Source organism: Xiphophorus hellerii, chromosome 13 (assembly GCF_003331165.1).
Source record: "Xiphophorus hellerii strain 12219 chromosome 13, Xiphophorus_hellerii-4.1, whole genome shotgun sequence".
NCBI lineage: Eukaryota > Metazoa > Chordata > Actinopteri > Cyprinodontiformes > Poeciliidae > Xiphophorus > Xiphophorus hellerii.
In genome coordinates, this window is record NC_045684.1 from 21,150,268 (window position 1) to 21,164,194 (window position 13,927).

Consider the following 13,927-nt stretch of genomic DNA (forward strand, 5'->3'; position numbering starts at 1 on the left):
CAATATCTCTTTATTCCTGCATCAGGCATAGATTATTACTTGTAAAGAGTCACTCAGTCTGACTGAATTTAATGTAATCAACTTCAAAGTTAAAAGACCCTCTAAAATTATAACACCAGTCTGGATGGGATTCAACCTTATGTGTGACATCTTTGATATTTTTATCAACCCTGTGTGTTACGTAGTTCATGTGCGCTAAACATGAAGCTTGGCTTTTTATTCCAAAATATGTAAAAGTTGCAGTCATCAGTTTATTATAGTAGGCATTAATTTGTGTTGGGTCAAATCTGCTTTGTTGATAAATGTGCCGGTATTTAACTTTGGCTGCAAAGTTTCCAATTTGAGCAGTAAAGGAATCATAGACTTAGCACATTAAGTATTCTTTCCACTCATTACATACACTTAAACACGCACACACACCCCGACTAACACACTAAACAGAGTAGCTGCCAGGAGGAGGGGGTGGATGGATGATACGGCTTGCTCCACTTTTCCATCTGACAGAACACAAGGGATCAAGACTGTGTCAAACAGCGAGTCAGCACGGCAAGAGGGAGTCGGCCAGTGGGGCTTATGTGCGCTCTTCCTCCATTGGATATTGCAGACACGGTCAGGCTCTCGGCTCATTACGGTTATCACAACAGTTTGTAGAGAAAACGTCACTCTGGAGTAAATGGAACTCTCCGACATTAGGACACGGAGGCTTGTCAAGAACTTTGGTTTGGGTTTCTTGTGGTGGTTGCAAATGTTGAAGATAAGTCAAATTAGCCATGTACAAAAGTGGAGCTTTGGTTTTTCTCTGGAAGAGGACCACATGGATATGTGCTAGTAGCTTTGACACAAGGAAAGTTCTGCTTTTTTATGTGGCTGCCGAAGTTATGTGAAGACGCTTAGTATATTTGGCCATATCACAAAATTAGTAGTCTTGTCTTTTACCAAACAAAATGCTATTGATTGTATCAACATGTGACCAGTGGAGGTAGAATACTGTAACTTGCTGCCAAGGCACGCTTAGACCTGAGACTGCAGCTGTAGTTGAAGATGAAGGTGTAGGAAATCTGTATTGATTAGAATTCAAACTTAAAGCCAGAAGAGAAGAAGATGAACTTTCTCCCCAGGCTTGTGGAATAAGTTTCATCTTCCCTGTTGGATCTGAGGAGCTTAAAAGTAAGTAACCTCTCTGAATCTTAAGGTCTGTTATACATAATTGGTTCAACTTCTGCACTGCAAAAAACATATGAGATCTTTTATGCAACGGTCTGCTGAATGGAGTGTTTGCCATGTTGATTCATTATTTATATTTTTTTTTAGTCCTTTGATGATGGTGGAAGAAGAGGGCACTTGTTTCTTTGGGTATCCCAGTTTGAGCCTCTGGCAAATGCTTGGAAAACAGTTTCCGGAAATACTTTTTCATATGAAGTCATACAAACCCTGCTAGCTAAAAAAAAAAAAAAAAAAACAGAAGAAGAAATTGCAAGCCTTTTGGATCATTTTCTACATCCTGGTCGGTAATTCCTTATTACTGGAGTTATCATTTCTGTAGTTACATTGGATGTCCTTGCGAACTGTTACAAAAACATACCATAAATGGCTGCAGCCAAGACAGGTATCTCTGCATTTCCTGTTAGCTCACTTGTTTGAACACCAGAAGGAAAGTTAATCCCTGGAAAGAAGCTTATAAATTAGCCCAGGGCTATACCAGAGAGCAGCAGATTGGGACAGTGGAGGTCACTGACAAAGCATTCTGAGCACACAATTCGAGGAAAGGAGTGTGTGAGGGAAGGTTTTGTGTGGGAGATCTCATGTGACATGAGCCACAAGAAAGACAAGGAGGATTAAACAAGGACACTAGGTTTATCTCTAATGCAGACCTATTTGAATTCTTACTTCTGTGTAGCACAGCAGCAAACCAATGGAAATAAGTTTTTATCAGGCAAAAATAACCTGAATATACTAAAAAGTATCTGCGTAGGTTGTTGAAGAAACAAAACTACTCAAACATATCTGGCCCTATGTGAAAAAGTGCTCATCCCCTTTACTTAATGAAACAATTGTCAGAGACAATTGTCATCAGGCATTTGTGAGACCTTGTAAGTCAGATAATAAATCTTCAGCGATTTTTAGTAGAAGACAGAATTCATGGTTCCATCAATTATGGCAAGTCGTCTAACCTCCTGAAGCAGCAAAACTTCCCTAGGCCACCTTACTACCATCAAGTTTTACTGTTGCCGTGATATATTTCTGAAATGCGCTTTTAATTTTACCCCAGATCTAGCTGGATATACACCAGCAAATGGGTTCTACTGTTTGTTATTAATCCTCTGAATATTTTTCCAAAAGCCTTGAGGAACATGTCGCTGAGCAAATGTGAGCTGGCCCTTTGTGTTTTTTTGGTTAACAGGGATTTTTGCTTTGGAACGCTCTCATAGAGGTCATTTTTGTCCAGTCTCTTTCTAAGTATTTATTTTGTCATCTCCTGATGATGTTCTCTTGGGAGTAATGTTAACAGGCCACTCTTATAAAGGAAAACCGCCCTAATAGTAGTTCACTGAAATTCCAGCTGTAGAACTGGCTTTGCAATCCTTTCCGGGCTGACTGATGTCGGCGACCTTGCTTCTTATCTGCTCTCATTTCTGGTGATAGTGAAAATGTGTTGCTTTTTGAGATTTTTTGGACCGGATTGTAAAACAGGTTTGAAATTACAGTAAGTGAATTTCCGAATAAGTCTGTGAAGAGGGGGAAAAAAAACACGAGATCTCCTTTGATAACTATTTAGCGTTTGAGTACCCACTTCGGAGATAACATGTATATACTCATAAGCTGTTCAATCTTTCACATCCACATCGCATCATCCTCTCTATAATCTTGCAACATGTTCCTCCGGTTGCGAGATCTGTTCTGGACAGTGGAAGACTGGGAAGCTTAGTTCCTACACAGCAGATATCTGGGTCAAATACATTTATACATTACGACACACATCCATACACGGGAATAAAATGCTCAAGTAAGAAAATGGACATTGGCCCCTGTGTGATAGGTGGCACAAAAGGTTGAGTAAGTACAAACGATTTGTATCATATGAAGATTCGCTTCAATGCTTCCTTGCTATATTGAGAGTAAAAATGGGCTGAATATGTATTGCCTCTGGTGAATGTGCAGTTCAGCACTTTGGTAGTCATAGATAAAATGTCTACCCCAAAAAGGTTTCTGTGAGCTCGAGGAAATATTTTATAGAAAACCGTTTGTCTGTTCCGACAGACGCGTACAGCTGGTCATTAAAATTTTCAAGAAGTTATGATATGCTGGTTCACATGAATAATCCTGCCTATTTTAAAAAGGAATGAACAAATAGACTCATTTGCTCTTTGCCTTACAAGTAAAAACATGAAAAACCTTTAATCCAGATTGGACATTTATGGCGTTGCATTTGCCACGTTTAGAGAATCTGGGCAAACAAAATGACCTTCTAATTGTTCTCTAAACGGCATGCAGATAATCACAAAACAAATTTTAATTTCTTCCGTTCTGTGACTGTGAGCTAATCTGTTTGAGAACCTTAACTTAAAGATCCAGTTAAAACCCTTTTCTAAATTGGGGATCAGTTTGAACACATTCTTTTGTCAGTTTAATTATAGGGAGAGATGTGATGGCAAGCACAAGCAGCTAAAAGGAACTGGGTCAGCCTTTTACTTTTTATATGCAATCCCCCGTCTCTGCTTGTTATCAAGAAAAAAAAGTAAGGGAATATAAGTGATAGCCTCCTAAAAACGTGTAACCTCTCACTTAAGCTCAATTTTAAGCCCTATTTATGCTAAAATGAAATGCTGTGGAATGACCCAAACCTTACCGTAGAAGGTCTCACTGGTAAGTCCCAAATGTTTATTATTTAACTTGAGCATACCTTGCATGCAAAGTGTTTTTGGGGACGTTTTAATTGATAGACCAAGTCGAAGTAGTGCGCAATTGAAAAGTAGAAGGAAAACGATACACATTTTTCGTTTTTATCTATTTTTACAGGTCTAAAATCTTTTTTTGTGGATTTCTAAGTTTCACTTGAAATACAGCTGCAATTATTTGGTGTACGTCTCTACCAACTTTACTCAGCTTAAACGTCGGTGAGTTTTCTTTGCAAAATTGCTCAATCTCAGCCAGATTAGTCAGTGGGTTTCTAAACATCAATTTGCAAGTCCTACCACAGATTAATCATTGGATTTAGACATTGACTTTAACTGAACCATTCTAGCAGTTATGCTTTAGTTTTCTTCCACAAGTATCCTGTATTTAGCTTCATATATTTTCCCATCAACTCCATGTCGTTATTTTAAAAGAATCATGGTGCTGCCAGCATAATGTTTTACTCCGGACCTGTACAGAGAACGTTTTCAGCCACACATACACATGTTGACCAGAAGCTTAATTTTGATCTAATATAAACATAGCATTTGTAAATATGCCTTTTCATGCATAACTTTCTTCTTGCAAGTCTTCCATCAAAGTTGGATTGTTTAAAAGCTGACCTATTCATTGGTGGAACGCGATTTCATATAGGGATGCCCAAACAAAGAGAGCCAAACATATTTGGGTTTTGTACTTCACATATTTTAATTGTAGAAAAGTTTGAAGACCTGCACAATGCATGAAATTCCAATAAATTTTGTTGAAGTTTGTGACTGTACTGTGACAAAACATGAGTAAGGTTAAGGAGTATTAATACTTTTAATTTCAAAATAGTGTGGCAAAATCCCCTTACGGAAAATGCATTCTGATTAATCTCCTAAGGCCATTTTCTTCCATAATCCTTAAAATCTTTCACCTTCATACCATCCTTCCCTCTTGTCCTGTTCATGACTGTTCAAAGCTAGTGTTTCCACTGTGAATCACTCTGTTTGATAAAAAGACAAAAAAAGGAATGCCATTAAAACATGAGCTTAGACAAAATCTATTGCAGTGCTCTCTATGTCACTCATAGGATTGTGTATTGAATATTAAACCTGGTCGCGCTGTCACCTAAAGGCTTTGGCACGAGTGGAATTAAAATATATTTTTTTTGTAATTCTAACAAACTGCCTTTAAATTCCATTCTTATTTCCAACTAGGCATAAAATTCATCTGTCATCCTCAGCTGCTTTCTTTAATGCATTGCATGCTGTTTTTCATTTCGTCTCTTCCGTTTATTTATTTATTTCTTGCGCTTGGACTTCTGGCCAGAAGCAAAAAATAAAAAAAATGTCTTGGACCTATTTTATAAAACCTAACACATTAGAGATAGTGAATGCACTTTCAAGTGATATTTCAAGTTGTATTTTGAAGTCAGAATGCACAACTAGCCATTTCAACATTCCTTTTTTCTTGCAAACTCTTTGGAGTATGAATACATGCATATATCAAAACACACTATAAGAGTAATTTGTATAACCATCATCACTCTGACTCCATCATCCCCACAGTGACAATAGTGCTGGTTGAGGCAGTATCAATCTATTGGGATGCAGGAAATAGGATATAGTGAAATATGAATACAGCAGACATTCTGACTAAAAATCTGCTCCAAAGTACTCTTGACCTCAGACTGGGCAACGGTTCATTTCAAGTCAGAATTTTAAAAAAGACTTGACGGTGCAAATGCCACCAAAGGTGGATCAACAAAGTATTAAACAAATGCTGTGGGTAATTGTGTAAATGCGATTTCTTGGTTTTCTATTTTTAACAAATTTGCAAAACACTCAAACTCATTTCCAAATTTTAATAATGAACTATTTGTGTCTAGAATGACGAGGAAAGTGATTCATTTAATACTATTGGGAGTATAGTATAGTATACTATACTCCCATCTGTTATAACAAGATGTGGAAAAAGTGAAGTGATGTGAATACTTTCTGGATGATGTAATAAATAATGAATCAACATGGCAATAAAAGTTTTTACAACTTTTGTTATCCTTTGCCAGACTTGAGTGGAACTTATTTTTGTTTTTCCTCTGGCATCATCGAAAAGCTTTCTAGATTTACATAATAGCAATCTGACACACTTTAAAACTAAAGACAGTATCTGGTTGGAGATAACAAATAAGACGTGCTCCAGGTGTGACAAATCACTGACATTTAATCTGGAACTGATGATGATTTTCAGCTTTAAAGATGTGATCAATGTAAAACTGTGCTTGCTTTGTTTTTGGGCAAATTTGTTGCAGTATATCTCAGTTGTGGTGAAAGCCACACAAAAACTAAGTAATTTGCCATTTCTTTCAAATCCTCACCTTCATGTCTTGGCACTGTTTAAAAGAAGATCAAATATTTTCTCATTCAAATGTAATAAAAATGCCAACTATGAACTTTATAGATGACTGTGAAAGGTTGCCTTTGACAAACTTCTGAAGTGACATCACTGCTGAAGTTTGTATGTGTGAGAGAGAAATGCAGAGGTGACTTTTTTCAGTTTAATTCCTTGCATTAAGAACTTTAAGTATTTTAGAAATTCAAATCATGTTTAGCTTTCACTTTTCATTCTACTTTGATAGGAGGGAATTGGCTTTCATGGCACTGCCCTTTCAATATGAACATTGTGCCAATTCATTCTCAGCAGACAAAAGGTCACTTTGTGCTGTTGGTTAGGAGGTATATTTCCTGTTTGTTTTGGGGGTTTTTTGAATAGCCACCCCAACATTCTGCAAACAATTAGGAGACGATGAATCTTTTCCATATGCACATTTTTCTGTTGACTGAAAACAGTTAACATGCATCAGAATTGATATTTGCCTTGCTTGTCACCGTTAGATCTGTTACACCTGGTTTCTTTAATTATTGTTGTTTAGCTACAGTAGTTTACAAGCTGAAACACTTAACAAATCAATATTAAAAATAAAAAATATTATCGGGCGTGCCGTGGCGGCGTAGGGGTTAGCGCGACCCGTATTTGGAGGCCTTGAGTCCTTGACGCGGCCGTCGCGGGTTCGACTCCCGGACCCGACGACATTTGCCGCATGTCTTCCCCCCTCTCCTTCCCTGTTTCCTGTCAGCCTACTATCATGTAAGGGACACTAGAGCCCACAAAAAGACCCCCTGGAGGGGTAAAAAAAAATAAAATAAAAAATATTATCAGAAAGATAATTTATTCCTGTAATTTAATTCTAAAACGAACATTTTATATGGATTTTTTTGAACACATCGTGTATGATTAACTTCAAATTAGTCTCTAAAAAACATTTCCTTATACACAAAATTATTTTTATTATAAAAATGTTAATTTATGGCACATATAACTGAGGAAAAATAATGCCAACTACTGCCTCTGTTCAAAATCCTAAAGCCACAGAAGGCCATTTCTAAAAAAAGTGTGAGGTTTCCACCGTCACTGATTATTTGGGGTGTCGCGTTATTTGCTGATGATGGTCCCATGTGTCTTATCGAGTCCAAAGTCATCACAGTCGTCACTGCAGGGCATTTTATTGCACTTCATGCTCTCCTCTTCATTTTTCAGCAAGACCTGGCAACTGCTCTCACATCGAAAAAACTATCATTACCTTGTTTCTGCAGCCAAATTGCCAGATATAAAGGCTTGATGAATTAATATATTATGTGACTGTCACTTTTTGAGCTCAAGAGCTTGTAAAATACACATTTAGTACATGTCTAATACCTATAGGCTTTAATCATTGTCTGTATTTAACTCCCTCAGTCGATAGATGAGAGGCAAATTACTATGTTGCCACTTCATAGAGAAATGCAACCATTTACTCACAGGAATCCATTCATGCATAGGGAGAATTCCAGGGTTTTAGTTCAGTTGTCACAAATGGAAGAAACAAATGTGTATTTTAATCTTTCTCCATTAGCTAAGCCCAGGTTGTAATCCTCAGAGTCACCGGGTCTCGAAGCGAAAGCCGATGTTGTGCAGGTCTCCATAAGAACAAAGATTAATCAGTTTTGTGGACGACATGATCCTTGGCTAAATTCCAAGCCCTAATGTTACCGATGGGTACCAGAACGACCAATCTGATTAGACTAAAGAAGATGACTTTGAATCTTATGAAACAAAGAGGGGATTTATTTCTTATAATTCTTGTTGTCTGAAGGGAGCTCCTGGAAAACTCCCTGCCAACACCAGACGGTGATCTGAAAACACAGCAGGCCAAACACTGGACAGGGACGGTCCTCACTTGCATGCTCAATAGTGTCTGCAGCCATGTCATCACATTCACAAATGTATCTTTTCACTCTGTTTGTCTCTCTAGTACATTTTCTCTGACAAACACAATGACACATACACCACCACACACCATGTTGCAATCTGTCAAACTGTCACTGCTGCGACTGGGTTTTCAAACCTCGGGTCTTTGAAGTGCACTGTGCTCAGATCTCATTATCGACATTGTAATTTGGGTGCCAACCGTGTGGATTGGTGTGTGCGTTATGTCTGTGGGAAATCCGTCATATCAGGATCCCTTTGGGAGTAACAGTGCAGTAGCTCCTCCCATGCACATGATGCACAGCGCATAGAGCAGCAAGTGGCCAGAGGGGCCACCAAAAGAATCATCATAACATTTGTCACTAAAAGTCCGCAGAGCATTTTAATAGATATAACAAATGCGTAACAAATTTTCTCCAGAAAAAGATGAATGTTCACCAGTGTCCTCTGTTGTGCCTTACCTTCCTCACCTCTCAGTGGTCTGTTCTTTTGGGCTTTGATCTAAAGTTTGCCAGACACCTGTGTTTGAACAGTAAGGCATCAAGTGTCGGGACGGGAAAGGGAAAAAGAGACGACCAGGGACTGATGCTTGCTTTCTTGCAACACACCGTTTGTCTCCCCCACTTTGTCACCCTGTTCTCCAAAGGAGCCTGCACAACCGAGCTGAGTGTGTGCAACTCTTTGTCATAGCTGGCAGGGAGAGAAACGGAATCATCAAAACTATTTTACTGTCGTTGACTGAAAAAAAAAATGTTGGGTTGTTGCTTTCAAGAAATGAAAATAATAAATAGTAATGTGAAATACCATCTTCAGCGTGTCGTGGTTCAAGAACGAGTAACTTTGAACAGATTTATTAAAAAACCTGTTTTTTAATAGTCTGTTAATCTAAAATAATTATTCAAATTAATGTGAAAAAGTTTTGCAGACTTTAAGCATTTTCTGATTTTATTAATAGCCCTCTCCAAATTAATTTTACCCAGAGAAAAAACAAAACCCATCATAATTATATGGACACTATACCCCAAAATTCTAATCAAGTAGGACATTAAAGTAGGAGGACATTAAAAATATTTAATACTTGATACTCATTACCAAATGTCAAAAACGTGATTTATAAAAATGCTAAATCCTGGAATGACGTAGGGCTGCACAGTGGTGCAGTTGGTAGCACTGTTGTCTTGCAGCAAGAAGGTCCTGGGATCGATTCCTGGCCTGGGGTCTTTCTGCACGGAGTTTGCATGTTCTCCCTGTGCATGCGTGGGTTCTCTCCGGGTTCTCCGGCTTCCTCCCACAGTGTACCCGAGTACACACAGAGTGTGTGTGTACATGGTTGTTTGTCCTGTCTGTCTCTGTGTTGCCCTGCGACAGACTGGCGACCTGTCCAGGGTGGACCCCGCTTCTCGCCCGGAACATTAGCTGGAGATCGGCACCAGCACCACTCCCAACCCCACTAGGGGCAAGGGTGTAAGAAAATGGATGGATGGAATGAAGTATAGGATGAGTTTGATTGTAGCATTGCCAATAGGTGGTTCAACCAACTTTTTGACCTGATATATATATATATATATATATGCCTGTGGTATATATATATATATATGCCTGTGGTCATCGGGGCCCTCGGGGCAGTCACCCCCAAACTGGACCAATGGCTACAACAGATCCCAGGAACAACATCAGACATCTCAGTCCAGAAATGTGCAATCCTTGGCACAGCCAAGATACTGCGCAGAACCCTCAAGCTCCCAGGCTTCTGGTAGAGGACCCGAGCTCAGAGGATAAGAACCACCCGCGGTGGGTGAGAAGGGAATTTTTTTTTTTTTTTATATATATATCAGGTCAAAGGGTTCCTAGTGTTCAAGATAGCTCTATGTAGTTGGTTCAGTTTTAAGCAGAAAAGTTTAAACATGAACATGTATCTCCTAAATTGTAGGTAAACCTTTCCCCAACAAGGGTTCAAACTTACTGATATACTTTACTGCGAAAAACAGAAAATCCTCAAAAATTTCAAAAAACATTGTGAATCTGAGGCCCCTTAAGAATCTCCTGTGGTGTTACTTATTGATGTACAGGCAGCGTGTCTGGACTTATTTTGGTGCGTCACATCGATTCTCACTCATACTCTAGTGTGAGAATAACACTGGGTCACCCTCTTCAGTCACAGTTCCTTGAACTGACCGTGAACTATTTTCACCAAAGTTTGAGTGCATCATACGCACACAATCCTGCCAAGTTTTCGGAAAGCAAGCAAAGCTGTTCCCTTTAACTTTCAACATCTTTCAGTCTTTTCCCTGTGTGTCTGAGGGTTTTCAGAGACACAGGGGCAGATCAAACTAACCAATGTCACTGAGAAGCGTACTTCTACTTACAGTTCGCTGCTGATATTATTATATTTCAATAAGATGTGTAACTTGTATTAAAAACCAAAATATTTCAAAAGATATAGGTGCATCTCAGTAAATTGGAATATTGTTGATTAATTTATTTCAGTATTTCAATTAAAAAATTCCTCAAGGAAAGTAGCGCACAAAAGGACCTTGCTAAACAAGCTTGCTGTTCAATGTACAATATCCAAACAAATCAAAGAAGAAAAATAGCTTACTGGAAACTAAGTTTTGTGAGATAAGAGTTTGGAATAAATCTTAATGCGCATAATGAGACTAATTTTAAGCTCTGTTTTTGAATTAAAATAGATATCTGATATTCTAATATATTGAGTATTAGCACCTGTAGTATTCCGTACAGCAGGAGCACCAGCAACTTCATATTTTATTAAAAGTTGTGAACCCTTGAAGTTTAAATGATGTCCAGAAAAAAACCCATTTTGCTAAATAAAAGTGTGGCTGGTGTGACACAACAATTTTCTTTCTGCTTTACTCTGTGGGGACTCATTACTATTGTTAGCTCAGAAGGGGGTGATTACATTCTCCTCTAAAGCATTTGCACTAAAATAACAGGATACACGATATCGTTCACAAAATGATTTGATTTCTGCTATTTTGCTTTATAAATAATAATAATAAAAAAGAGAGAGTGAACAAAGTGAGCGAACACAAACTGTATTTTGCTGATTAAAGCGGGAACGAAAAGCTGTTTACCCACTTTCAGATTTGAACCATTTTAGCTTGTGTCATTCTTATTGAACCTTTTCATGATATGATAGAGGCAAAACTGTTGTTTTCTTACACTCAAAGCACAGTAAAAAGAAAAAGATTATTCTTTTAACAAATTAAATCAAAGAATTCCACTAGCATGACTTGTACTCTGTTTCACCTCCCTAAGATATCTGCTTCCTTTTGAAACACCCACATACTGACATCAGAAGATATTGCAGCATCGGTTGCGTAAGTTCTTTTTAGTTTTTAATGAGCTATAGCTTGCTAGGTGTAATCACCCCCAGTTTCTATACGGTCAGATCGTGTTGCCTTTTTGCAAGATAATAAACAAAAAAACAAACGGTCACTGTGTAACCTTGTGTTTCGTCCGGTTGGAGATGGACTGTTCCCTGGGAAGCCAAAGTTCACATGAGTGCAATCTTTCTGAAATAAGTGTTTTTAGCATTTGCAAAGCTTCATCTTTTGCGTATTTTACATGAAGTTTCATAAATGGAACATCCTGATTAAATTAAACATCTTAATTTTAGTTAGGGGCATAACAGTAAATGAGGCATAATGCTCATGCATTTCAAACTTTTCCGATTTTCTTTTGTTTTTATTTTTTTCAAAATTATTAAACTTTATTGTGTTATATCACATCCTAATGAAGTTCAATAAAGTCTGTGGATGCAGCTTGACATTAAGTGAAAAAGTTCAAGAGGTAAAAGTATTTCCCAAAGCACTGTAAATTGATTTTTTTGCATGCAACTTGAGCAGATTAGATTGGTGGTCAAACATCTGTCACAGGTCTGATCTACTTCAGCTTGCAAAAAAAAAAACAAGAAAAATAAACTGTGAGGAAACGTTACTGTAACACAAAAACGTAGGCCCCATTGACCCAGTCTTGTCTTTGCCTCCAAATTTGATTCCGATTCTCCCTGATGGGTAGAAACAGAGAATATCCAGGGTTCAATATAAGGTCAGTGTGAAATGTGAACTTTGAGGATAATTAGTTCAGTGACGGCCTTATTGATCAAACTCTACATTTTGCCTGCTGTGAGGAGCATTTACAATGAAGTAAAAATGGCGATGTAGAGAAAATAAAAGGAAGGGAAGCAAAGCTATCAAATGTACAACGTTCTATTAAGGGAGTTTCTGTTAGCTTGCCTCAGAGTGTGTCTGTGTGTCAAAGCAATTGACCGTTTAGTGCCGTCTGACCTCAGTGCATACAGTTTTTTTTTTTTTTTTTGTCAACATGTACCTGATGTAACATATTTCTCCTCAAGGTCTCAATTCAATTTCAGATCCATTCAGTTTTTTGTGGACCTTAAGGTATGAAATAAAAAGAAGAAAAGGATGAACAAAGATGTAAAAGGAAGTGTAAAAGTAGCCAAGAGCAACAAAAAAAAAAGAATTCCTTATGCATTCAATACAAACAGAGAGAATGGACGTTTCATTGTAAATGGGCCAATCACTAAATGGTGCTGTGTAAAATTAATGAATTTGAGGACCTATGTGATAGAGTGTCGGTCGACTGAAACGTTCACAACTGAAACACACGCATCATCATGTTCCAGTTTCACGATTGTCTCATTGTCACTGTCTCTTTCCTATATGATATCCCACCCAACCCCACTACCCCCTCTGCCCCAAACCCCTCCCTGTTTTCTACCTCCAGGGAAGCTGGCACAGAAAACTGGGGCACAGAAGGCTGCCAAACGCTAGCATCAAACACTGTCCACACCAAATGCCTCTGCAGCAGGATATCCACCTACGCCGTGTTAGCGCAGCAAGCTAAAGACCCGGTAAGTCGCCGGTGCATAGCCTGATGCACTCTGCGGGACTTTGAATGAGGCTAATAAGGCCACCATTACCAGGGGTCATATCAAGTTTTTGGTGCTAGAGATTTTGATTTAGCAGATTTTCCAACAAGACAGATTTTCTTACAGGCATATGGCAGAGTGCTGCGAAAATGACTTATAGGTTTTGATGCAATGTCACTGTCTTCTGGCAAGAAAGCTGGCGCAGTTTGAACCGTGCTGTCTGTTTTGGATTTTTTATTTTTTTTCACACTCCTACATGTGGTGCCATTTTTATCATTATGTCTATACTTGTCACATGTGTTGATGCTGTTGATTACACTACTTTTTTTAGTGCAAACTTAATAAAGGTCAGGTTGTTCTTTGGTGAGTTATTCCCCTGTGACAAGAGAGAGGAGAGGCGTCAAACAAAAAGACCTCAAGACATTTCCATGTATCAGGATGTGATTTTTGCCTGTAGCACTTGCACCTGTGTTTCTATTAATATTCTAAGTGGCTGGAGATTGTACTTGAAATGCTTAAAGAAAGCTCTTTAAGATGTTAGGGGGTAATGCATGCTCCTTTTTTTCTTTTTTTTGCTGTGGAAATGGTCATTTGAATACTCAACAGCTCTATGTTCGCCTTAACTATATCACACAGTATGCCGTTACCTCATTTAGCATAAAATTACCTATTATTCCTACCTTTTACCCCCATAGTGCCCCGTCCTATTTTTCCTAGATGTCATCTGTTGCTTTTTACCTGATGTTTGAATGTATGTCACACCTCTTCTGTTCTTATGTAAGCGTGGGAAGGTAAGCCAACATGCATAACATGATCTACTTACTCTAT

The 13,927-nt window shown here is 38.3% G+C and overlaps 1 protein-coding gene across 12 annotated transcripts in view; it reads left to right on the top strand.

The window, feature by feature from the left end:
- The window catches only part of adgrb2 (adhesion G protein-coupled receptor B2), a 264,272-nt gene that overhangs the window by 165,916 nt on the left and 84,429 nt on the right, over positions 1 to 13,927 (top strand). For all 12 annotated transcript variants that reach the window (XM_032580162.1, XM_032580165.1, XM_032580168.1 and 9 more), the window contains one exon: positions 12,955 to 13,081. In XM_032580162.1, the coding sequence (XP_032436053.1) occupies positions 12,955 to 13,081 (127 nt within the window). The remainder of the gene's footprint in view (positions 1 to 12,954; positions 13,082 to 13,927) is intronic.